The following is a 25,834-nucleotide window of genomic DNA, read 5'->3' as shown; positions in this document are numbered from 1 at the left end:
CCCTTTCCTTGCTGGCAAGCCAGGGTTCCTGGGGACAGAGAAGGGGGGAGGGGGGGTGACACCCAGCTGCATGGCCCTGCCTCCTTGGCAGGCCTCCAGGACCCCCACACCCATTCCGGGTGGCAGGTCCCAGAAGGGTGGCCTGGGGCAGGGCTGGGCACCCTCTCTCCTGCCTGGTGTCACCCCGCTGCAGCTCGAGGGAGCACCCACAGCCCCCCTAGCACCAGGCAGGTAATGAGGGGGTGCTGAGAGCAGCCTATGGCTGTGACTGCCCCAGTTTAATTTGCTGCCAAATATGTGTCACCACCTCCAGAACTGCAACCAGGGGCCTGGAGGCTGTGCCGGAGCCTGGGTGACCTGCTGAGGTGCCGGCACAGGGGAGAGGGTGCCCCAAAGCATCTCCCAGCTCGCCAGCTGTGAAGAGAGAAAGTGAGACAGGAAATTCAGGACAGCCTTTGTGTTTGGACCAGACCATGAGAGACTGGGGCTCCAAGGGGAAAATAAAACCTCCCCTTAGAAATTCTTTTATCCCAGGAAGCTCTCGCGTATCGTGTTTCGGACCATTTATTTGTACTGCTGACTGGGGCCATTATGGTTGCACTCTCCTGCACACAGAGTGGCTGGTGGTAAGAAGCGGTGACAAACTCCTCATTTTTAAGAGAAAGCCAGAGAAGTGTGAGGGCAAAGGACAGAGACTGCTTATTTTCAAGGAGCCATCCCTGGGGAAGGAGGTGGCAGTGGCGTGCAGAACACAGTGGGGCTGGGAGCAGACGCGCTCTCTGTCTCCTCCACCAGCCCCAGTGGGTGCCGGGGTGACAGGGTGGCCATGCCTGGCTGGAGACCCTGCCCCGCAAACTGTCCCTTCTCCAGTGCAGCATAACTGGGAGGATGGAGGGGCACTGGGATGGAGCAGGGAGCTGTGCTCAGGGGACGAATTGCTCCAGCAGCAAGGTCTGCTTGCAGGTGTCTACTGCTCTCTGTCCCATGGCCCTTGCGCTGGGATGGCCCTGGCTCTCCTGCACCCTGCTTCTGCCCAGGGACCCAGGCTCAGAGGCACCGGGACCACCCTGGGGGGATGGCCCAGGCCCACCCACCTACACGAGACATCTGAGATCAAGGCACCTTCCCCTCCAGCACCCCTTTTTGTGCTTTCTCAGCATCCTTCATGCCTCATTACCCTGCATGGGAGCAGCCTAGCAGAAGGAGAGGTGGCAAATCTCTGGATGGGACCTCTGAGGCCAACAGGAAGGTCTTGCTGGGACAGGGAGTGTGTGGCCACGCTTGGTGGTGCTTGCAGGGGCGGTTTTGCAGGCAGCATGACAGAGGCCTCCAGCCTGGTGGTAGCAGAGCAGAGGAAATAAGGCATACGCCTGGCATCTGAAGGGCTCCAAGGTGCCCAGCTCAGGGCAGGAAGGACCAGGGCCGAGCTACAGGACTCAGTTGCATGACACTTGCCAATCGCTGCCTTGGAGGGAAGCATGCTGTGCTGTGCAGGGGGAATGGTGCTGAGCAGAGATTATCCAGGGGCTGGCAAGTTTCGGGGCAGGGGGATGCAAAGACAATGATCATCCTGGTGAGGGATCACCCAGGGGGCAGCTGATCCTGGAGCAGAGGGATAACTGCTGCAGCGCAGGGATCACCCAGGGGCTGGCAGGTCTGAGGGTAAGGGGATGAAGGGGGAATGGTGCTGGAGAGGGATACCCCAGGGGCCAGCAGATCCTTGGGCAGCGGGATGTCAGGGCCCGGAGCAGGGCAAGGATAACCTGTCTCCCATGGGCTGAGGGCCGGGGGTCACTGGCTGGGGGGAAAGCGGGGTGAGGGGCAGCAGAGGGAGTGAGGTGGGGCCGGGGGAAGGAGACCCACTCCCTGCCCAAGGAGTTGTCTGTGTGGGAGGCGGTTTCTCGCTGGAGCCGGAGCTCTCACAATGCCGCCGGTTCACCCGAGCTCGGCTCCCCGCTGCCTCCCGCTGCCCCGGGCCGCCCCCTGCCCCCCGCCCCCCGCCTCAGCAGACAAAGGAGGGACGGCGCTTATTTATTCGCTTCCTTCCCCGTGGCCCGCGGGAGGGTGGTGGGCGCCGGAGGCCAACCGAGCCGCCCGCGGCCCGGCACGGCGAGACGCCGCCCGCACGGAGCAACAAAAGGCCAGAGCCGGAGGTGAGCGGCAGGGACGGTGGCGGGGCTCGAACCGGCGGTTCGGGGCGGCGGGCGGGGCTGTGACGGTGGGCGGGGATATGCAAATCACGCCCCCCCGCAGCGAGCGCAGGGGCTGCGGTGCCCAGTCGGGGCTGGGCCACCGCCCCGCCCCGCGCCCCGCCCCGCCCCGCCGCCGCTCCACGGGCCGGGGCCGCGGCGGCAGTCGCGGCCGCGAGATGGCGGGGGGCCGCGGGTGCCCGGCGCGGCGCTGAGCCCCGCCACCCTCCTCCCACCCCCCCAACCCCCCCCGCCTCGGCCGCCGCCGCCGGGACCCCCGCAGAGGTAAGGGCGGGGGCGGGCGGCGGAGCGGGGGCTCGGCGGGGGGGGGGGGCGCCCCGAGAAAACTTTCCGCCTCTCGGAACTCGTGTGTGTGTGTGTTTTTGTGTTTTTGTGTGTGTGTGTGTGTGTGTGTGTGTGTGTGTGTGTGTGTGTGTGTGTGTGTGTGTCCCCGCCGCAACTTACCGGTGAAGCGGGCAGGTAGGGCGGGAAGGGGGGGCTGCTGTCTGCGTCCGGTGCTGGGACTCCTGCCTCGAGCTGGCAGCGACACCGGCTGATTTGCAGCCCGTCGTCCCCCCACCTTCCCCGCTCCTCGCAGGGGGCGAGTACCGGGGTAGAGGGGTGTCTCTGCCGGTCCCCCTCCCTGCCGGTCCCCACCCTCGCGGAGCGCAGGCGCGCCCCGGTTCCGCTCGGGGCGGGAGGGACGGTCCCCATGGGACACGGTGCAGACAGGGACCGAGGCTGGCAGGGAGCTCCCGGGGCAGGGGGGCTGCGGCAAGGCTTGGAGGCGGGTGGGTGCCCAAGGAGGGCGTGAGGGGACACACCAGGGGACGCCCCCCTCGCCCCCAGCACCGTGGAGCGGGTGGCGTGGGGCAGCCGAAGCCCGCCCGGTGGGGCCTCCCTCTCCGGTGGGACGCGAGCTCCTGCGGGGCCGGGGAGCAGGGGACCGGGGGCTCTCCTTAGGGACAGGCCAGGGGTGCTGGAGCAAAGTTGTGCAAAGTTATTCCCCGGGTACGTGGGGCCGCGGTGGACGATTAGCATATTTTTTTTCCCTTCCCGCCGGTGACATCGTGCGTTCGGGCGCCGTGGCCGAGAGGTGGGGCAGGCTCCCCTCCTGCTGCCCATCCTGCATGTATTTTTTTTCCCTCCCAAAACGTTTCCTGCTCGCTCCCGAGGCCGCTGGGACCAGGCGTTCAGGCAGCCCTACCTCTGAGCCCCCCGAGGCACCCCCTCCACACCCCCTCTGCCCTGGGGTCTCAGCCCCCCAGAGGAGTCCCTATTCCAGCCGAAAAAGCCTTTCCCTAATTGCTTCGGCTCGACGGCACTCAGCTGACCGGCCTGGGAAGGGGGGATAAAGCCGAGCGGAATTTTGATCTTCCTGCGGCAGGACCAGCAATGGCCAAACTTTAATTGCCAAAAAACCAACCAAACAAAAAAAGAACCCCAACCCCAGCCAGCCCGGTTGCTGGAGGGGAGGAACGTGGCCGCTCTCCCCTGGAGTTTCCAGTTTCCCCGGAGCGCAGATGACCCTGGAAATAGAGATTTCCCGGCCAAGGTGCGCTCCAATGGGCCGTTTCCCTTTTTGCTTCCTTGGAATTTGCCTTTCCCCGCCGGGCCTGGGTGCCCCCCGCTCGCCGCCGGCCCTTTCCCCCCTCCTCGCCCTGCGCTCGCTGCGCTCCCCTCCTCTCCCTCTTTTCCTTTGTTTGCCATCTCGCTCCCTGTCTCTGACGCGTACGCCGCTCCATCCAAATGCAATAGTGGGATTTGCCAGAATTATTTCCTAAAGCTGCTGGGGAAGGAGGGGGGAGGTTTGAATGGGGGGGAGGGGGTATTTAACTGCAACCAACTGGAGTTTTGGCTGACGGAGGAACTGGGGGCTCGGCTGTCCCGGCCCGGCGCTGATGGGAAGGGCAGAGCCTGGGAACGGGTGGGAGAGGGGGGGGCCGGCCTGGAAGGGGACCGAATGCCAGTACAATGGAGCAGAGCTGGGTGTGCGCAGGGGGAGAAGAGCAAATCGAAATATTTACTGACTCCAAAGGCATGAGTGAGAAAAAATTATTGAGCCCCGGGGAACAGCGGTGCTGCCACGCTCCGGGTCTTGCCCTGCTGCTCGAGTAAGCGCGTTGCTGGAGGGGCCACAGCAGCACCCGCCTGCCCGGTGACGGTGCTGCTGCCCTAGTCCCAGTCGGGGTTGGGGCTGGCGTTGTGGGTGCTGTGCACCCTGGGAGGGGCCGGCTGGACCACCCGGGTGAGCTGCAGGCAGAGCCCTGGTGTGTGGGGTACAGGGTTGCCCCTCCTTTGTAGCTCAGCATCCCTCTCCGGGGTACCCCAGAGGGTTCCAGGCTGTCCACCCAGCACCTTCCCATGGGGCTGCACCATGGCAGCTGGAAGAGCCGTGGAGGGCATGTCTCTGTCGGGGTGGCACAGTGGGGACCCCCTGGTACAGCATGCTGGCAGGCAGCTCCTGTCCCTGCAGGGCAGAGCCCCTTTGGCTGAGCTGGTTGGGTGCTCCCCAGGTGCTCAAGCCCACCCGAGTACCATGGCACGACACATCCCACCCCGAGCGTGCAGCTCCCCGGGGACACGAGGGGCTTCCCACTGCGGGCCCCCTCCTAAATCCTGCCCTAAGCCTCCTGGAGCCCCCTGAGAGGGGAGGGTGGCCCCTTGGGATGGGAACCTGGGCCTGAGGGGACAGTCCCTCTCCAGGAGGGGCAGCTGGACATGCCGGGGGCAGTGTGTGCTGTGCCATTCTGGGGTGCGTGTGTGGCTTGCTGGAGGCAGCTTGGCGGACTCTGCTCAGTGCTGGAGCCCCAGGGAGTCCAGCTGCCTGGCACACAGGCAGGGCTTTTCCCCCCCCTTCTTTTTCTTCCTTTTTTATTTATGAAAAAAAAAAAAATTCTTTTTTTGTACGTTCTTGGAATAATGAAGTCCAGATTTCCTTCATGTTGGAAAGATTTGATCCCAGCTCTGCTCGCTGTGGCTTTGCTAGGGGCTGGGAAGAGAGGTGTGGGGAAGAGGGCTGGGGATAGGACCCCTCTGGGTGCCAGGGTGCAGGGAGACAGCCCGGCAGGGTGGGGATGCTGCAGGCTCGGGGGGGGCGTGGAGGGATGGTCCTCACCTGGGCAAGTCTCACTGGCTTGGGTGGAGGAGCACGCTGCAGCGGTGCTTGCCGCCATGCTCGCCTTACCCTGCATGCTTGGCTTGGCACCCAAGAAGGTGAGGCTAGGCACCCCCCTATTCCTGCACCCCTCCTCCCAGCCTGCAGAGCGGGGTTCAGCTGAGTCCCCCTGGGGCTGGGTCCCAGTTATCCCTGGAGGATGCTGTGTGCCGGCGGGTGATGAAGATCAGGATGGGGAGATGTGGGGCTTGTACCCCCATGGTGGGGGTGGGTGCAGCAAACTGACGTCCCTTCCTGCTGTGCCCTCCTTGGCAGACTTGGCCCCCCCCGGACTCCCCTTAACCTCGGCACCCAGGTGTGTGCCCACCATGCCTGTGGTCAGCGTCCTCCTCTGGGCCACCCTGCTGACTCTGGGCTGGCGGGCTGCCCACGCCAAGGACCACAGCTTTGCCACCCCGAGGGTCCAGCTCTCCTTCAAAGGTAAGAGCCTGGTGATGGGAATTGGGGGTGTGGGGGGCAGGGGGGGACCCCAAGAAGGTAGAGGAGACCAGCAGCACCCTGGTCCAGGCTGCTGCTCCTCCTTGCCTTAGGGGTCATCAGCAGGCTGCACCCCCAGAAATCTCCATGAGGGTCCATGTCCCAGTGTGACTGAGCTCCCAATCTGCCCCCCACTCTGAGTCTGGGGGAGAGCTGGTAGCCTGCCCAGTCCCCCAGTACACTTCCCCTCATAGGTGGGTGGCTGAGTGGCTCCTTGCATCTGGTGAAGCTGGGTGCTGAGGTGCGGGGAGCCCCCCCAGCAGCGTCCCAAGTCCAGACAGCAGCTTGATGTGGCCCCTGATGCCCCCAGCTGATATTAACGCCTGGGAGCTGGCAGGGAGCTGGGAGCCAGCAAGAGGCAGGAGGGGAGGATGCTGGTTGGGGCAGGGGGAAAGGGCTTAACCCTTTGGTACCAGGGCTGCCTGACCCACCCAGTCCACTCTGAGAGCCAGGGCTGGATCCCAGGTTCAGTTTTGGGGTGCATGTTGGCAGAGGGTTTGGTCCTGGGGTTGCAAACCGCAAGGAGCGAAACAAAAATTGCCCCTGCCAGCATGGTGTATTCAGTGCTGCTGGACCTGGACCCCGCTGGGGCTGGTTGCCCCTTTGGGTGTGTCCCAGCCCGGGACACTGGCACATGGAGCCTCTTGTCTGCCTCCCCTTGGGGTCCCAGTGGAGGCAAGCTGCCATGGGAGAGCTGGGGCCATGCTGCCTGCACCCCTGCCATGTTGTGCTACCGTGCCTTTGCCCTCCAGTTGCATACCAAACCAGCAAGCCCAGGGTGTGGTGGCAGAGCCAATAATGAGCATGGTGGCTCTGGTCTCTGGTCTGGCAGAGCCCAGCAGGAGGGGCTGAGGGGGCTGATGGCAAACACGGTGCAGGCAGGGCAAGCCACTGGCGTTAAAGGCTGGTCTCAGCAGGAAAAATGGCTGGTATGAAGAGTCTGTGGACAAGTCCAGGCTGGAAAGGAGTGAGCGGTTCCTCCCCATGCAGCAGGCACCACTTTCCTCCCTGAAAGGTCGTTCTGGGGGGCTGCTGGGGCACTTTGTCCGCTGTCCTTTCCCACCCAGGGATGCATCCTTGCCCCATCTCGGAGCATCTCTTCCTTCCTGCCAAGGCGAGGGGAGGCTCCAGGGAATCCCCAGCTGGACCCAATGCCCACCACCCTGGCGAGGTGTGTGTTAATGCCTGTGGCTGTTCCTCAGTTGCCTTCGTGCCCCTGGAGCGGGATTAATTCTGGGAGCAGGATTAATTCTGGATAAATGTGGTTAGGCCTACTGTGCTGCAGGGAGGGGACTGGTTTGGAGCTGGGTTTTCTGGCCCTGGTTTGGTGGAGCAGATGTCCCTGGCCATGCCTTGGGGACCTGGGAGTGTCACCCAAGTGCCCATGTCGGGATCTCCTGTTCTTCTCCATCCTGCATGGGGTGGTCTGGCAGGGCTCTCCCTGGTCTCATTGCCCAGAGGTGAGATTTACAGTGGGCGAAGGGTCAGTTTGCACTTGCACACAGAGAAGAAAAGGCAGCAGCGTGCTGGATCCGAGTACACTAGGATTGGGAAGGGATGCTGCTTGCCCATTCCCTGCCTGCACACTTGCAGTGCCAGAGGAGAATTAGCCCAGGGTCTTCCTCAGGGGTCAGCTGGGAACTGCATGCCAAGCTGCCAGTAAGAAGCTTTCCTGAGTCAATAATCTGTATGTGGCCTCCTCGAAGTCGTGGGGCTGTGAGACGGGGTTGGCAGCAGCATTTTCCAGCCAGCCCAGCCCCTTCTCTTGTGTGTGGAGCCAGGGCTGGTACCCAGATCCCCAGCCCCACATTCCCCAGAGCAACTGCAGCCAGTGGGACTGGGCGTGATGGGAACTGGGCTGCCCTGCAGGGACGTGGCCATGGTACTGTGGGGGACCCGATGGCCGTTCATGTGGGCACAGCTAGAGGGATGCTGCTGAGGCTGGGGTGCGGATCCCCTCCAGCAGCATCCCTGCACCAAGGCACTGCCTGGAGGGACCAAGGTGGCTGTGGCCTTGCACTGGTGCCTGGCGGAGTACCGGGGAAGGAGCTGTGCTGGTGGGAGCTGCCGCGTACCCGTGTCCTGCCCCCCAGTGCCTTGCCTTGGCTGCGCTGCCTGGAGCCCTGCCAGGCCCGGGAGTGTCTCCGGGTTTGTTTGCCTTTGCTTGTTATCACGCGCCGGAGGTTTGTCGCAGCTCCCTGGGGCCTGCGTCATCCTTTACGGAGCCCCATGGTCTGAGTGCTTTCAAAAAAAACCATATATAAAATAATGAAGCAACAGGAAAGGGGCTGGAGCTGAGCTCCTTTGCCCTGGAGCAGGGTGATGGGCTGGGTGGGGTTATCCCCCAGTCCCCCCCCATCCCATGACCCCCATGGTCCCTGCCTGTCTGCCCTCCTGCTCAAGGCTTTCCTGTCCATTTGTCAGTGGGAGGAAGGTGACCGGCATGGAAAGAACAGAGCTGGGAGCGGCTCCGGCACATCTCTCTTTTGCCAACAGCTCTTCCCCAATCCAAGCCCGGTGCCGGCCAGAAATAGGATGGATATTTTTAATCATCTCCTTGCTAACAATTCCCCCCCTCTCCTGTACACATCCTGCAGCCCCCTCTCCTCCAGGCCTTCCTCTGTGCAGGAGGCTTAGGCTGCGGAGAGGTCAGTGCTTTCCCCATGAGGATGCAGGAGGTGGTGATGATGGTGATGGTGATTCATCCCTCCGTGTCCTGCTCCCTGTCCGGTGTGGGAAAAGTGTGTGGGAAGGAAGGGTGGGCTCTTGCCCCACATCACAGTGGGAAGCCCTCGAGGTCAGGGCTCTCCGTGGGGCTTCAAAGGAGGAGCTGCTCCCCCCTCCCTGCGGTGACAGGAACAGCCGTGCCGGCACCTCTTGGAAAAGCTGTACCAGAGGTCCAGCTGGGGAGCAGCCCTGGCTGGGAGGGGACGAGTGAGAGACAGGGCAGTTCCTGCAGGAGGGAAAAACTCGCTTTAAAAAGAATAAATAAAGCAGTGGAGTCTCCTCTTGGCTCTGCTGCCAGCCCCTTGCATGCATGACCTCGCTTCTGGATGCCTCGTGCCTCAGTTTCCTCTCCTGCCCTGCTGGCATCTCGGCTGGTGGTGGGGGACATCGGCACGCTTGATCCGGGGCGGGGAGGGTGGCAGATGGCTGGAGAGGAGCCTGGCAAGGGAGCCGTGTTCCTGGGGGCCGCCCAGGCGCCCTCCTAAGCTGTTGCAGCTGTGGGCACTGCTCAGCGACAGCGGGCCGGGATAAACATGGGGGGGACACGGGTGGGGATGCATGGACAGGGCCATGGGCTCGGAGATGGCCATCCCTGGGGATGTGCCAGGAGGGATGGAACTGGCAGTCCCCACCCTGGTGTGGGTCAGGGGGTGCACTGGACCCCTGTGCTGCTCCTCGGACCACTCAAAGTTAGGGGAGATGCCATGTTCCCCTATCCCATGCCCTGGGGGACGGGGACACAGGGCTGAGCCCTGCAACCCCTAAGAGGATTTCTCTGGCTGGGTTGGTGTGGGGCTGCAGCAGGGTGCCACCCCACCTGCCAGGACCAGCTGCCACTAGACTGGGCCCACCAGGCTCCAGCTGCAAAGCTCCATAAGCTCCTTAACCTCACCCCCAAACCCTCCCCCCATGCGATTTCAGTCCCCCTAGGCCAATATCTAATAAGCTCGTTATCCCTCAAGTTAATGATGGTCCTTTTGGAGCAGTGTGGCCCTTCCTGGATTCCTGGTGTGTGGTATCCCTGACAGCTCCAATGCTGCTGGCTCCTGCCCAGAGCACCCCTAGCTGCTTCCTTCCCCACTGCCTTTTTGGCATGGAGCAAATGGCCTGGAAAATAAACTGCCTTCCCACCTAGCACCTTGCCCTACTCTCAGGGTCTGTAGAAGAAAATAATGTAAAAAAAGCTTAAACAAAAGCCCCAAAGACAGCAGGTGGGGACCCCTTAGTTCAGCCCTTTGCTTTTGCAGGGATTAAAATGTTTTTTCCAAAGCCAGGCACCTTCCTGAGGGGGTTTTCCTGCTACCAGAGCATCCCCTGGTCCAGCTGTCCAGTGGGGATCGGGGTTACTGCTGCTGAGTGATGCCCAGTGGGGACAGGGTCCCCCTGCCAGCGATGCTTGCTGGGGCACGTTCCTCTGTGAGCACTTCAGACAGGTTTGCTCCGGGATGAATCAGCGGTTTCAGCTGAAAAAAATGTGGGTTTATTTGGTTTTTTGTTTTTTTTTTTTTGCCTGCGTCCAAAAGGCCAGGCAGCAATGGCAGGGGGGAGTACCCGGCTGGCCCTGCTTTTATCTCATGGGACTTGACTCAGGTGGCTGTGGCACCTGTCCTCTGCCATTGGGGCCAGCAGAGTGGGTGCCAGGGGCTGGTGCGTGGTGATGCTCCTGGCGGGGCTGGAGATGGTTGGGGGTGGAAGGCAGCAAGCAAGAGCTGGAGCCATTTCATCTTCCAAGCCCCGGCAAGGCAGCTATGGATTCCTCCCACCTGTGAATCAGTTAAATGGAAAAAGAGCTTGGCTGGGGGCCACGGAAACTCTCTTATTACATGTAATTAGCTTAATTACATCATAAATAACCCATCAAGGGGTAGCGGAGTGACGCTCAAACAAATAAGCAATTCTGCTTTCATCAAGCGACCCACCCAGCTCTTTGATCAGCCCCAATAAAAACAAATGCTTTAAACGTGCAAGGGGATGCATCCAGCCCCCCATCCCTACCGTCCACCAGGTACCCGAAAAGCTGCATCCCAGATTTCAAGCAGGGAAAAAATTAGGGGAGAGCATCCCCAAAATCTGGGGCACACGAATAAATTTGTGGGATAAAATAGTCCGGGATGGAGCTGGGATTTATCCCTGCTGGGCCAGGCTCCCTTGGGATCGGTGCTGGGCTTCTCCATCGGCATTTGGAGTGAATTCATTTGCCCTCATGGAAAGAAAGGGCTCCCGAAAGGCGCTGCTGCCTCCAGCCGGGAGGAGAGCGGTTATTGAATATAAACACGCCGTGTAATTTACATGCTAATTATGTTGAATGTGCTACAAGCCCATAATTAGAAACTAATTAGGTGAGAGCGCCTGTAATTGGTTTTGGGGGGTGCAATGATGGTGCACCTGGGGAGGTGACCTGCTCAGGTCCTAATGGCATTGGCTTTTCATACTGGTGCCCTGGTGATGTTTGGGGGAGGGCTGGGGGGATTTGGGGGGCTGGGGTGGGGTGAGCAGCACCCCAGGATGCTCAGTTTATCACCCTTGCTTTGGAGATTGGCACCGGTCTCTGTGCTGTTGGTTGATGGGTAGGGACCGCTCATTCCTGCCCAACGGGGATGGTGGTGGCTGCCAGCAAGGGTGGAGGTGTGGGCAGCTGCCTGACAGCTGCTGGAGCTGTAAATTCAGCCCGAATTTGACTTTATGCAGGGAATTTGGCTTTGCAGAGCATGTAATAGGGCGATGCCGCTTGCCATCACGGTGGGCAGAGCCAAACATTGCCCCTTGTTGCTGGCCAAGGGTCTGACTGGTTCCTGGCCACCGGCATCGCTTGAAGGCGCAGGGTAATTAAATCTCTACACCTGAGGCCACCAAACACCAAGCGGACACTGCAAGGGGATGGTCCCCAGAGAGGCCACCCTGGCTGTGATGCCGGGTGGCTCCAGGCTCTGGTGCTGCGCAATTAAAATGGGATTAGGCACCCCACCATCCTGGGAAGCTCCGCTGGTGTCGGGGCTGGTGGCAGGGATGCAGGAGGGAATATGTTCATCAGGGCACATCCACTAACAAGCCAGCTTTTCCAGTCCTGGGTGGGGGGGCCTGCCCCGCTCTCTCCCTGGGGACCCCCATAGCTTCCATGGGCAGGTTTGGGGGCATGGTGGTGGAGGATTAGGCGGGGAGGGCAGGAGGGTGGCAGTTTGGGAGGTCAGAGGTTGGGGCAGGGGCTCATCCACCCCTCTGTCCCCTTTGGAGAGGGTATCATGGGGCAGAGGGTCCATCCCCGCCCTGCTGGGGGTGCCCTCTCTGATCGCTGGGGCGTGGGGGACTGAATGGGGGCCCCGGTGGGGGGCTGGGGCCCTTTGTGCTGCTGGCCCCGGCTCCTGCTGAGCCCTGGGGCTGTCCATCCTGACGGATGTGGAGGGATATTTGGGACCTTTGCTGGCACAGGGCCCTCTGCTGCTGGTGTCCTGGTGCTGCCTGGCTCAGCCCCAGGGTCCTAGTCAGGAGGGGAGGGCAAGGACAGGAGCATGTCGCCCAGGGAGGTTGGACATGGTATCCCCAGGCCAGGCAGCAATGGCAGATGTGGGGCTGCCCCAGTGCCAGAGCTCCTGCCTGGTTTAACCACCATCCTTGGCTCTGCCTGCACTGGGGTTGTCTCTGCCCCAAGCAGGATGGCTGGGCATGCAGTTCTGGCTGCAGGTCCCCAGCACTGGGGACAGCCTCTCTTGCTCTGCCTGCGTCAACCCGCTGCTGGAGCTGCCCTGCCCTTTCCTGACTCTGAGCCATGTCACCATCCCTCCGGGGGAAGCCCCAACAAATTGATTCCGTGCCCCAGGGCACTGTGTGGAGCACATGCATGCACATGCTTCATGCACACATACAGGAGCACACCCACACTGTGGGGCACACCCATGGACACATGCACACTGTGGGGGGCACAGGCACATGCAGGAGCACACACACACTGTGGGGCACACCCATGTGGACACACTCATGCACACACATGTGCACACACACACTGCGTGACGCGCACATGCACACACATGCATTGTATGGGGTACTCATCTGCACTCATACACACACACTTCTGTACACATGCACATGGGGGATACATGCATGCACACACACTTGCACACATATGTGCTGTGAGGTACGTGCACACACACAAACACACGCACACTGCATGGGCCAGCGGGGCAGCTGCAGGCCATGGGGCAGGTAGGGACTGGACCCAGTGTGCTGTGGGACAGGCAGGGGACACTGAGACAGGCAGGGGATGCCGCGGGTGGTAGGCAAGCCAGCACTGGCAACAGGGAGCACCTGGAGCCCAGCTGGGAAAGGCGGGAGGAGCGTACCATGGGACAGGTGGGTGGGCAGCCCCTCTGGCCCCCCCTCTTTCTTGCTGTACCACCTCACCCTGAATGGCAGGGGTCACCCCCAAACCACCAGCCCCTCTCCATGGCCACCACGCTTACCCTGTCCATCCAGCTCCTGTGGGTGGTGGACCCCCAGGCTGGGGGGGAGGTTGATGTCACGTCCCATGACACCGTTTCCCCACAGTGTGCCCCGACATGGGTTTCCGCCCTGTGGTGCTTAGCATGTACTGGCCTCACCACTGCATCTGAGCAGTGCTGAGTGGTCTGCAGGTGCCCTGTCATGGGGCTGGGGACTGGGGAGCACTGCTGCCAGCTGTGGGACAGAGCAGGTTCTCCCAGTGACACTGGTGGGCATGGATCTGGCTGTGCCTGGGCATCCCTGTGTCCCCTTGGCCTGGGCTCCCATGGAGACATCATCCTTTCACCCAACCAGCAGGAGGGTGAGTGCCTACCCTGCCCCAGAGGGGCTCGCCTCCCAGCCCACTCCGGAATGCCAAGCAGGGGCTCCCCAGGGTTGTACAAGGGGTCCCTGGCACTGCTGGGGTGCTAGGGTGCAGGGCACAGCCCCTCCCCTCTCCCCAAAGAGGGCAGACCTCCGCATCCCCAGAGTGCCCAGGATGGGAAGGGACCCTAGGGACACCCGTGGGATGTTGCCAGCCCACCAATGGGGCAGGGAGGTGGGAGGTCAGGGAGATCTGCAGGCATTTGGCATCCCAGCTGGGAACGGCAGCTGGCCACTGGAGCCCTGCCCAGCCCTGCCTGGAAGCCGGCGTGCTCCTTCCTGCTACTGACCTGTTGGACCCTGCTCTGCTCCCACCTGGGAAGAGGGGTCCCCAGGGGCTGCCCCCAGCCAAGCCAGCCCCAGTACCCAGTGCCTGCACAAGGCACTCCCCTGCATGGAGGAACAAACACTGTGGGGGTGGGGGTGCTCATGGACCCAGTGTCCCATGGGGGTGGCATCCGAAGGGGGTGACATCCAGCACACGTGGCATCCAATGGATGGAGGTAGCATCTTATGGCTGTTGATGGCATCCAAAGGGGTGGTACCTCAAAAGGGGGTGGCATCCAGGGCGGATGTCATCCCATGGGGGTAGGGTCCTCTGTCTCCCTCGTGACCTGGCCTCTGCCGCATGGTCCTTGGCACCGGCCCACATCATCTGCAGCACTTCTGCCTTCCATCTGGCTGCCTCATTGCCCTTGTGAATATTCATGACCCTCATTATCTTCTTTCACTCGTTGCTCCCACACTCAGGCTAAAAATAACTTCCCAAGCAGGGATGGGGTGCGCGGGGCGGGGTAGTGGCTCATACCCTCACCAGAAGCCGGCTCCTTGGGGTCCCAGGTCCCCCATCTGAGGAGCCAGTGGTCTGGCTGGGACATGGGAACACAGGGCAGGAAAGGGATGGTGCCAGAGATTTTGGGAGCTGTGGGCTCTTGGCTGGGGTGCCAGGGAGCCCCAGTTCCTGCCGCTCTGTGTATGCACTTCCATTCCCTGCTGTGGGGTGCTGGGTTTCCTGAGCCCACGTCCTGCTGCTCCCTCCTCTGGCCACCCTTAGTTGTCCCAACCAGCCATAAGCATCTCTGTCATTTTCCCATGTCCCACGTAGAGGCAGTAGCATTGTGAGACTCATGGAGGAGGATTTGGGGGCTAGAAGGTGAGTGTCATGGGCTGGAAGGTGCCAGCTCCTCTTGCAGGACATCCTCCAGCTGGGACCAGGCTTGGACTCAGGGTCAGGGGTAGCACCAGGGGAAGGCAGGCGGCCCTGGGGTGATGACATGTGCCCCTTTCCCCCTGCAGAGCTGAAGGCAACGGGTACAGCGCACTTCTTCAACTTCCTCCTCAACTCCAGTGACTACCGTATCCTGCTGAAAGACGAGGACCACGACCGCATGTACGTGGGCAGCAAGGACTACATCCTCTCGCTGGACCTCCATGACATCAACCGCGAGCCCCTCATTGTAAGCTGCTATTGTAGGGCACAGGTGGAAGGGGGGCAACTGGGCATCTAAGGGGCAGTTTAGATGCTGGGGCAAGAGCTCAGTGGGCATTGCTGGTGCTGGTGGGGAAGAGGTGGAGTTGGGTGGGATCCCTGGTCTACCCTGGCTGGTGTCTCCACAGATCCACTGGCCTGCATCCGAGCAGAGGATCGAGGAGTGCATCCTGTCAGGCAAGAACAGCAATGTGAGTAGCCACCACGAACCCCCTTCTGGTAGTGACAGGAGGGCTGGTGGCCAGCGATGGAAGGGTGATTTGTGTCCTTGTGTCCTATCCTGGAGAAGACACCCCCCAGGTCCCCTGTAGCTTGGGAGCACCTGCAGCTGTGCCAAGATGGGTTGGCACTTGAAGGTGGTGTGTGTCCTGCCACCCCTTCTCTCCCAGCCATGCAGGTCCTGCAAAGCTTCATGGGCAAGCAGGAGGACAAGCTCCCTATACTGCTTCCTCCTGGCAGCCGGGGCTGGGCCCTTCAGCGTGCCAGCTCATGGCCCATGCCAAACCCTGACCTGCGCTGTGCCATGCCAATTGCTGCTCCATGCCAACCTATGGCTCCATATCAAACCAAGACCCATGCCAACCCAAGACCCATGCCAACCCGTCATCCATGCCATCACATGACCCATGCTAACCTGTGGCCCCACCCCAAACCATAGGCCCATGCATGTCCCTTGCCAGCCCATGCCCTATGCCAACCTCACGCCTTCCTGGCTCCTTGGCCGACTTCCTCCCTTCCCCAACTCCTACTCTGTTCCAGGGGCTGGACCCCATGGTGCCCACCCCAGCATGGGTGCTGGCAGCCGGGGGAAGGGGGGTGCCCCTGTCCCCTTGCTGGCATTGGCAACCCCTCCTCTACTTCCCAGGGGGAGTGTGGCAACTTCATCCGCCTGATCCAGCCCTGGAACCGGACCCACCTCTACGTGTGTGGCACTGGCGCATACAACCCCATCTGCACGTTTGTCAACCGTGGGCGCAAAGCCCAGGTGAGGGGTGGGAGGGACGGGGATGCGATGAGCTGGTGCCTGGCCCAGCAATGACAATGCAGCCACCATCAGACTGCAGCGGGGTATGGGAGGGCGGCGCAGCACAGCTTGGTTCTGCTGGCTGGTGCTGGGAGGTTTGGGGGGCAGCAGCAGGCTGGGGGGCAATGATGGCTAATGATGCCATGCTGCTGAGTGGGGCTGAGCCGTCTCTGCAGACCGAGGACCTCTCTTCATGCTGGAACTGGGCCACCCCGGCTGGACCCTGACACTGGCTTCCATGTGATGTGCCCTCCCACCCTCCTGGCCACAGCTGCTGCTGGATCTCAGCTGGGTCGAGGGATCTATCCTCCCCTGGCTTCCCACCCACCACTGGGCCACCAAGCCCTTCGCCATGGATGTGGAGGACGTCTGGCACCATGCCAGTGCCAACATTGCACAGGGAGAACCATGGCAGAGGCCACACTGACACATGCGTCTGTGCTGGGGTGTCCCTGGATGGATGTCACCTGGCCCCAAGGACTGCAGCGTGCAGCAAGAGGGTTGTGTTGAAGCTGCGTGCCACTAGGCTGGATGTGCGGCAGACAGAGGAGCGCTTTCAGGACAGCCTTGGGAGGGAGTTCGTCTCTGCAAGTAGCAGCACAGTTTCTCCGAGGACCCTGAGTCCTGTGAGGTATCCATCCCCTCTGTGCTGGGGTGGACAGTTCTGGGCTGTGCCCTCCCCTGCAGTCGGAGCAAGCTGTGCACCAACCAGCCCTAGCTGAGGGAGGAGCACGTCGCTGGACATGGAGGACAGGCATCTGCCCCAGTGCCCCCCGCACCTGGCACAGGCACCAAGAGAGGTGCATGCTGCTGGACCACACTGGACTGGGACCAGAGTGGGCAGTGGCAGCATCTGAGGAGTACCAGGGTGCCGGTGCAATTGAGGACAGCATTGTGTGTCCCCTCCAGTGGAGCCAGTGGCAGTATGGGAAGGACAGGGGGTCCCAGTGATCCCCTCAGTGCTGGTAGCTTCCCCCATACTGTGGCTTGGTGCTGGGGTGTTGTTCCTCTGCACTGGGCACTGCCAGCTGGGTGGCAGGTGCCAGCGTTGCGTCCCTGGGCATGAGCCCAACCTGACTGGCTGTGGGCAGCCATCTCTCTACTCTGTCATGCCCTGCACTGGGGCACCCCAGTTCTGTAGGAGAGACCAGGATCCGTCCCAGAGAAGCTCCTGCTGGAAGCTAGCCCAACCCGGAGCATCCAGGGACGCCCACCAGCACCCCTGCTCTTGGGGTCCCCCTGCCCGCTCCTGCCCCAAGGGGTCCTTCCCGCCCCCCACCGGCGCTAACTCTCTGCCCTGCTCCTTTTCCCCAGGGGTTTCCGCCGAGCCAGCCGGGAGGCCGGGAAAGCAGATCTGCCGACGGCCCCCTCAGCCCGAGACCAGCACAAAGCAAGGTGGGAACCGGTCTGGGAGCCCGCCACAGCCGTGTCCACCTCTGCCCCGGGCCATGCCAAAGCCATGGGCTCCTCCTCCTTCCCACTGGCACGCTTCCGACCCCCAGCGGGGGGCTTGTGCCATGAGCATCCCTGCCATCTTCTCTCGGCACAGCATCCTCCAGCCACCGGCCTGGTGTCTCTGCTTTCCTTCTCTCACTAACTCTTTCATCCCAGGCCACACATGGGTCCTCTGTGGGGGACACTGTCAGGGACGGTGGCTTCCCCTGCCCCACTGCCAGCTTTGCCCGGCTTCGGGCTTGCTGTGTCCCTTGGAAGCAGGGCCACGTGTCGGCAGAGCCATGGGGATCTGGATAGTTCAGGGGAGGATACCAAGGCGATGTGCAGGAGGTGTTCTGGTATATCTACAAAAACATCACTGAGCAGCTGCTTCACCCTGCCGCAGGAGGCAAGTGGGCTCAGGGAGGCGACGGCATCCCTGTCTTCTGGGGACACGCAGCATCCAGCCTGCCCTGACAGTGTCACCCGCCGAGCCTCTCCCCTCTGGACTAACGTGGGTCAGTGCATGGGCTGGGGAGCGCGTGGGGCGTGGGCACCCTGTGGCAGCCTGGGGCACCCCCCACCCATCCCTCTGCCCCCAGTCTCTGTGCTCTGGGTGGGTGGTAGGTGGGCAGAAGGCAATGCTCGATTGTGAGCATCTCGCTGGCTGCAGGCAGCTCCAGCTGCCAACTTCCCCAGTGCCAGCTGGGGAAGCACAGTTGCCGTTTCAGCCCCCTTGGCCCCTCCAGGTTCCTCTCTCACTGCTGGATCTGGTCCCAGCATCCACGGGGAGAAGGTCCCCAGTGTGGCTTCCCATGCTCTGAGCAGGGGCTCACTGGGGGCTGCCAGCACCTGCTTTCCCGCAGCTCCAATGCATTTCAAGGCACATTAAGACAAGCAGCAGTGCTATCACCTTGACAGCTTGTAGGTTGCCTGGTTGGGAGGGTGAGGTGGTGCAGCTGGGGCAAGGGCTGTTCTGGAGGGCTAGGTTGTCCCTGCAAAGGGTTTGCCCAGCTCGGGAGTGGGGCCAGCGCTGTGCAGAGGTGTTTGTGATGACGGTGGCACAGGCAGCTTGGTGCAGCAATGGGGACTGTGGAAGCATGGCCATGCCCATCTCTGGGACTGGGTGCCCCAGAAGGAGCTGGTGCCAGCAAAACCTCTGGTGGGAGTTGTGTGCAGTGAGCATCCCGGCTCCCTACTCTTCCTGTCCTTCCCGGAGCCAGGGGCTCTGCCAGGACCCCATGCACCTCTCGACAGAGGGTGGCCACTCCTGTGTCTATCACCCTGGCACCAAAGCCAGGGCACAGGGCCAGTAGGCAGCTCCACCAGCCTGATTCGGTTGCCCAAAGTTCCCCCCATGCCTGGGCTCCCCACAGGTGCTGACATATTGCTGCTTCATCCTGGCACTGCGGGTCCATAAGCCGGGATGAGGGGTGACCTGGCTGGGCCAGCCTGGCCCTGCCTGCCCCCAGCTGGCACTGGCAGAGGATTTTGTGTACATCTCTGGAGGCGGTGTGGGTCTCGCCCATGGCTGGGGACACATGATGGTGGCAGGGATGGCTGCGGGGAAGGCAGAGGTGACAGCGGCGAGATGGCTCCTAATGGCATGGGGTGAATCCCCTGGAGTGGGCGCAGCATTTCACCATGATGCCAACCTGGTGGCGCCCGCAGGAAAACGGGTCCTGGCAGGACGAGCATGGTGGGTCCGGCAGCTGAGCAGTGCCGAGCTGTGCCGCTGGCCAAACCCTGCCTGCTGAAACTGCTGGAGCTGCATGAACTGGAGCTGGCCAAGTGGCATCCTGTGATGTGCACCACAGTCGGCTGGAGCAAAGAGGTGGCCAGAGAGAGATGTTTGCCCAGAAGCGGGCACAGGGGGATGGATGCCCTGTTTCAGCCTAGTGGCTCAGCCAAGTCTCCAAGCAGTGGAGGGCATGGAGAAGCACCCAGCAACGTTGGAGGAGTAGCTTGCGGGTGCTTCAGCTTCTCAGGAGACCTGCAGACCCCCAGTGTGGTCCTTCCACATCACAGCTGCGCTCCATCCTGGAAGAAGTTGCCTCTCCCAGAGGGCTTTGGAAGGTGACACAGGGATGGAGGGGTGAAAGTGTAACCAGCTCCTCTGTTTGCTTCCTTCTCCAGGATTATATCTTCTACCTGGAGCCGGACAAGCTGGAGTCAGGCAAGGGGAAGTGTTCCTATGACCCCAAAGTAGACACTGTCTCTGCATTAATAAGTGAGTCCTGTAGCTCCCTGGGGCTGGCACTGCCTGCATTGGGCAGAGGGAACACACAGACAAGGTGGGACGACTGCATTGCCCAAATATCCCTAAGGAGTCAGGCTCCTGCCCCTGACACCCCTGCGCACTCCAGCTGTGAATGGCTGGGCACCTGGCATGCCCAGTCCTTGGACACCTGGCCCAGTGGAGGTGGGGGTCCTGGTTACAGACCAGTGCCAACCTCCCAAGCTCTCTGGGGTGGCCACAGGCAGTGGCTCTTTGTTGCCTGGTGGCTGCTGGCTGGGGCTGGATGGAGCCTGGGGCAGTGGGAGGAGGTGGGTTGATGGGACTAGGTGGGAGCTCCCTGCTGATCTCAGCCCTCTGCAGATGAAGAGCTCTATGCTGGTGTCTACATTGACTTCATGGGCACAGATGCAGCCATCTTCCGCACCATGGGCAAGCAGACAGCCATGAGGACAGACCAGTATAATTCACGCTGGTTGAATGGTGAGTTTGGGGTGTCATTGGCCCAGGCTGCCTGGGTTCCCCACGGCTCCAACCCTAGAGATGAGACCCATCATATTGTACTGCATCCTTCTCCTGGGACAGAGGCAGTAGCCAGCGTAGGCAGGTAGATGGGGGGTGGTGTGGCATGGATGGATGGATGGATGGATGGATGGATGGATGGATGGATGGATGGATGGATGGTTGGTTGGCAGTTGATGATGGGTGGACATATGATGGATGGATGGGTGGGTGAATGACCAGATGGATGATGGATGGATGACGGATTGATGACAGATGGATGGATGGAAATCTAGGGCAGATGGGCAGAGGGGTGGCTATGTGGGGCACGGTGACAGATGTGCCAGGGGCTTTGCTGGGCAGTGGGAGCAGCCAGCTGGTGAGAGATGGGACTGGCTCTGCCAGAGTCCATGCATGGGTTTCTGCAGGGCGGAGATGTCAACCATGTTGCCTGCAATCAGTGACCCTGAGCACTCATCTTGCCCCCCTTGGAGCACCCCTGCCCGCGGGGCGGCAGCTGAGTAAACAGAGCAGAGCAGATGGGCTGATCCTGCTGGGCCAGGGAGCCAGCAGGGCAGTAACCCGAAGAGGGGAAGCTGTCAGCGCAGGCTGGGCACCAGCTGATGGATGGCAGGGAGAAGCTTCCTGAGAAGCTTCCAGCTGTGTGGTTCCTCCCTGGGGAGAAAGGCCAGTTCCCACCACCCTGCTGATAGAGCTGCTGGAGCCCTCTACCCTGTGGACCTCAGAGATGCTCCCAGGGACTTCACAGATGCTCTGAGCCCGTCCTGGAGCACTGATGACCACCAGAGAGACCCGGTTCCTCAGCCCATCTCTGCAGCTCTGGTCCACATCCAGCTCTCACCCTGTGACTGTGACTGCTTCTCCAGGAGCAGGGTGATGCCAGAGGAGAAGGGAGCTCAGCATCCCTCTGTGGCACAGGGCAGGGGATGCCACTGGGCTGACAGTGCTGTACCATGCAATGTTGTTCCAGACCCAGCCTTTGTCCGTGCCCAGCTCATCCCTGACAGCAGCGAGAGGAATGACGACAAGCTCTACTTCTTCTTCCGAGAGAAGTCAGCCGATGCCCCACTGAGCCCTGGGGTCTATTCCCGCATCGGGCGAATCTGCCTAGTAGGTGGAGCGGTGGGCAGGCAGGGAGTGGGCAGGGGGACAGGCAGGGCTGAACGTGGGGGTTCCTCTATGGCAGAATGACGACGGGGGCCACTGCTGCCTCGTGAACAAGTGGAGCACCTTCCTGAAGGCCCGGCTTGTCTGCTCTGTGCCAGGACCCGATGGGATTGAAACACACTTTGACGAGCTCCGTGAGTGGGCAAGGGTGGGGCTGGGGGCCTTCAGCACCCCTGTGGGCTTGTGGAGCACCCTGGGGAGGGTTGGGGACCCCCTTGCTGCCCCCATCTCTTACTTCTCCCACGTGGAGCTGCTGTCCCCTTGCCCCAGTGTCCCTGGGTGTGAGAGGGGTCCTGCTTCCCCCATGGTGACACCCCCATCTTTCTGTCCTAAGAGGACGTCTTCATCCAGCAGACTCAGGACACCAAGAACCCTGTTATCTATGCCGTGTTCTCTGCTTCGGGGTGAGTGTTGATCCTTCTGGGATGGAGTGGCAAAGGAGGGGTCCCCAGCTGATTGGGGGTTCCAGTGATGCCGTGGTAGTGGGCAGCATCAAGCCAGAGGGTGGCAGCAGGTCCTTCCTTCCAGGTCAGTCTTCAAAGGCTCTGCTGTCTGTGTCTACTCCATGGCTGACATTCGCATGGTCTTCAACGGGCCCTTTGCGCACAAGGAGGGACCCAACTACCAGTGGATGCCCTACACAGGCAAAATGCCCTACCCCCGGCCGGGCACTGTAAGTACCCCCCTGGCACACACAGGGAAGTGAACCGGTGCCTGCCAGGCAACTGGCACCCTTAGACCCATGCCTGGAAAGCAGGTCACTGAGTGCTGGTGACATGTGTGCCACAGTGTCCTGGGGGGACCTTCACCCCATCCATGAAGTCAACCAAGGACTACCCTGATGAAGTGATCAACTTCATGCGTGCACACCCACTGATGTACCACGCCGTCTACCCCACCCACCGCCAGCCGCTGGTGGTCCGCACCAATGTCAACTACCGCTTCACCACCGTGGCTGTCGACCAGGTGGATGCGGCAGACGGGCGCTATGAGGTGCTTTTCCTGGGCACAGGTACCCACGCCGCACACCGCGGGGAATGCAGCATGCTCCGGCGCGGCCCCGGAGGGCACGGGCACCAGCAGGGCTGGCCAGAACAAGGTGCCCTCCGCCACACTGGAGTGGGGCGAGGGGTTAAGACCTATCCCGAGATCCATGCCCCTCCTCAAGGCTCCAGCTTGGTCCTTCTCCTGCCCAGTGCCCATCCCATAGACCCCACCATCCAGCCTGGTCCTTCCCTTAGCACAGTTCCCAGCCCCAGAGCCAGCAATCCAGCATGATACCTCCCATCCTAGGCATGCCACCATCCAGCCTGGCCCTCCCCCTGCCCCAATGCCCACCCCAGGTGCCCCACCATCTATCCTCATCCTTTCCCAACTCTGGTGCCCATCCTACAGCCCACCATCATCCAGCCTCAAGCTTCTTCTGCCCAACCGCCCATCCTAGAGGCACCAGCATCCTGCCCTTTCCTTCCCCAGCCCTGGTGCCCATCCTGGGGGCACTGTTGCCCAGCCTGGTTCTTCCCCTGCTCTAACATGCATCCTAAACTCCCTGAGATCCATCCTTATCCTTTCCCTGCCCTGGTGCCCATCTCCGGATGCTGTCCCCACCCTGCCCTGGGTGGTGGTGGTACCTAGCCATGGGTAGTGACCTGAGCCCGTACACCACACCCCAGGCACAGATGTCCGCTGCAGCAGGAAAGAGATGGGGATGGGCTTGGGGGGGATCCTTCCTCCCTCCATCCCCAGCAGGGGCCCCCTTCCCAGTAGGGGAGGGTGCGGGTGCTCACGAGTGGCACTGAGCACCCAGGCTCTGTGGTGTCTTGCAGATCGGGGCACTGTGCAGAAGGTCATTGTGCTACCCCGGGATGACATGGAGACAGAGGAGCTCATGCTGGAGGAGATTGAGGTGTTCAAGGTATAAGGGTTGTCCTGTCCTCCACATTCTGCTGAGTGTCCTTGACCCAGCCAGCCAGCCCCTTGGGACACCAGCCAGCCCCTTGGGACACCAGCCAGCCCCTTGGCTGGTGCTGGAGGGAGCCCAAGCATTGGTCCTCCTGCCTGCTACCTCCTCACAGCTCCTCCTGCCTGCCCCTGCCCACCCCAGCTGCCTGGGGGGGCCTGGCATGCCCATCCTGGGCCTGCAGTGTCAGGCCATGTGCTCACCCCTCCATCTCCTTCGCTCCTGCTCCCGTCTAGGTGCCGGCACCCATCAAGACAATGACTATCTCCTCCAAGAGGGTGAGTCAAGGCATGTGGCAGGGGGCTGGGCATATCCCACCACAGGCCCCGCTGCGGCACTGCCCAGCATCGCCGCAGCACCAGAGCAGGAGGCACACAGGTGGCCCCAGGATGAGCTGGCTCTGGTGGGCCTGGGTGGCTCTGCTGTCTTGACTAGCCCCAGTACCAGGAGGCTGCAGCTCACTCCGGGGGTTCCTTGCAGGGTGGGGATGAGATGACATCTCACCCTGTCCTCTTTGTCCCCCAAACAGCAACAGCTGTACGTGTCCTCGGCCGTAGGTGTAACCCACCTGGCCCTGCACCGCTGTGATGTGTATGGGGAAGCCTGTGCCGACTGCTGCCTGGCTCGGGACCCCTACTGCGCCTGGGACGGCAGCGCCTGCACCCGCTACTCCACCTCCTCCAAGAGGTACAGGGAGGCAGGGGAGAGCAGCAGAGAGGGAGCGCCTTGCCCCAGGCTCTGCCGCTCACCTCCCACCTCCCCACAGGCGGAGCCGACGGCAGGATGTCCGGCATGGCAACCCCATCCGCCAGTGCCGAGGCTACAATTCCAACGGTGAGTGAGGTCTGCGGCACAGCCCTGCAGCATGGTGGGTGTGGGGGAGTCTGCTGAGGATGGGGGCAGGAGGGCATGGGCAACGGCCAGGATGGATGGATGCCTTGGTGGATTGATGGTTGTGTGGGTGGATATACGGGAAGAGGGTGAGCATGGATGGATGGATGGATACATCGGGGAGTAGGATGAACATGGATGGCTACATTGGGGATGGAATATAGATGGATATGTAGGGGAGGAGAATGAGCAGATTTGGATGGATGGATACAGTGGGGGAAGGATGACCACAAATTGATGGGTGTGTAGATGAATGAATGGCTGAGTGAATGGAAGGATACTTCAGAGGAAGCTGAACATGGGTGGGTGGATGGGTGGGTAGATGGATGTATGGATGGACAGACACCATTGTGGAAGCATGGCTACACTAGAGGTGGAGCATGCTTGCTGGGTGGCTGGCAGACACATGGCTGGAGGTGGACAGGAGCATACCCTTGGAGAGTAGGTGGGCTGGGCAGGAAGGGAGAGGCACAGGGGCACAGAGGCGTGCATGTGACCTGGCTGCCTGTGGCCCACCCCTGCAGCTAACAAGAATACAGTGGAGGTCCTGCAGTATGGGGTGGAGGGCAGCACCGCCTTCCTGGAGTGCCAGCCCCGCTCGCCTCAGGCCAGCGTCAAGTGGCTGCTACAGAAAGACAACAGTGACCGGCGGAAAGAGGTAGGGCAGGGTGCTGCGCTGGAGGGTGCTGGGGGGCCAGGTGCCAGCTGGCTGAGCTGTGCCATCTCTCCCCCCTGCAGCTGCGGGTGGAGGGTCGGGTGCTGCGGACGGAGCAGGGCTTGCTGCTGCGCGCCCTTCAGCTCACCGACAGCGGCCTCTACTCCTGCACCGCCACCGAGAACAACTTCAAGCACACAGTGACCAAGGTGCAGCTCCGCATCCTCAGCAGCCGCGCTGTCCATGCTGTGCTGGTCCAGGCGGAGACACTCCCCCCGCTGTCGGGTGTCCCCACTCCCCGCTACCAGGACCTGCTGCAGCTCCTCACCCAGCCTGAAATGGGACTCCTGGACCAGTACTGCCAGGGCTACTGGCGGCACACGGCTGCCAGCCCACCCCAGCCACTGGCTGGCCTCAAAGCCAAGGAGCAGCAGGACCAGAAGAAGCCTCGAAACCGCCGGAATCACCAGCCAGAGACCTACAGGCATACATGAAACCGTTGTCAGGGACTTTGCTAGCACAGTGGTCTATTTTTCCCCCCTTTTAATATTAAAAATATCTATAAATAAATAAATATATATATCTATACATCCACGCACACACGCAGGCAGACACACACACTCCCCCCTCCCATGGGAGATGGTATTTATTTGTAGGTTGTACATAGTCATTGGGGCAATGCAACCCTCCCCTCCTGGCCCTGGGGAGGAGCAGGGGTGCTGGGGTGGGCTCAGCCAGCTGCACTGTCTTGCCATCCACCCCAGGACCCCAGGATCCTGGCTTGCAGGGACCACTGGGCACCATGGCTGCTACCTCCCCCCAGCTGGGGCACAGCACTGTAGGGGGGGCTGGAGGTGCCAAGTCCTGGAGCGGGAGTGTGATGCCCTGGGGAAGGGTACAAACTCCAGCTAGGGGTGATGAGGCAGGGGGAGAGGTGGCACTGGGCAAGGTCTGTCCCTTGCAACCTTGGCACAGCCCTTGCAGCTTTGTCCCTCAGTTTCCCACCCAGTTGTTAAGAAGCAAGTGCT

The 25,834-nt window shown here is 61.6% G+C and overlaps 1 protein-coding gene across 2 annotated transcripts; it reads left to right on the top strand.

The window, feature by feature from the left end:
- The first annotated feature begins 2,356 nt into the window (after window positions 1-2,356).
- On the top strand, window positions 2,357-25,392 carry SEMA3F (semaphorin 3F). Of its 2 annotated transcripts, XM_075096262.1 has the most exons (19): window positions 2,357-2,474; window positions 5,623-5,787; window positions 14,725-14,885; window positions 15,046-15,108; window positions 15,783-15,902; window positions 17,256-17,336; window positions 19,512-19,605; window positions 19,975-20,094; window positions 21,104-21,243; window positions 21,320-21,434; window positions 21,635-21,704; window positions 21,829-21,973; window positions 22,090-22,312; window positions 23,127-23,215; window positions 23,497-23,538; window positions 23,790-23,947; window positions 24,027-24,094; window positions 24,676-24,809; window positions 24,890-25,392. In XM_075096262.1, the coding sequence occupies exons 2-19, from the start codon at window positions 5,676-5,678 to the stop codon at window positions 25,298-25,300; spliced, it is 2,346 nt and encodes a 781-aa protein (XP_074952363.1). In that variant the 5' UTR covers window positions 2,357-2,474; window positions 5,623-5,675; the 3' UTR covers window positions 25,301-25,392. The 2 variants fall into 2 exon arrangements, with proteins under 2 accessions (XP_074952363.1, XP_074952364.1); XM_075096263.1 differs by lacking the exon at window positions 17,256-17,336.
- The last annotated feature ends 442 nt before the right edge of the window (window positions 25,393-25,834 follow it).

The sequence above is a fragment of the Phalacrocorax aristotelis genome, chromosome 6 (genome assembly GCF_949628215.1).
Source record: "Phalacrocorax aristotelis chromosome 6, bGulAri2.1, whole genome shotgun sequence".
NCBI classification, from domain to species: Eukaryota; Metazoa; Chordata; class Aves; order Suliformes; family Phalacrocoracidae; genus Phalacrocorax; species Phalacrocorax aristotelis.
This window is presented reverse-complemented; position numbering and strand designations above follow the sequence as displayed.

Bases quoted from the DNA above. Each gene is read 5' to 3' on its own strand.
- SEMA3F (XM_075096262.1), top strand. From the start codon at position 5,676: ATGCCTGTGGTCAGCGTCCTCCTCTGGGCCACCCTGCTGACTCTGGGC. The intron at 5,788-14,724 runs GTAAGAGCCTGG...TTCCCCCTGCAG, and splicing joins GGTCCAGCTCTCCTTCAAAG to AGCTGAAGGCAACGGGTACA. The intron at 23,539-23,789 runs GTGAGTCAAGGC...TCCCCCAAACAG, and splicing joins TGACTATCTCCTCCAAGAGG to CAACAGCTGTACGTGTCCTC.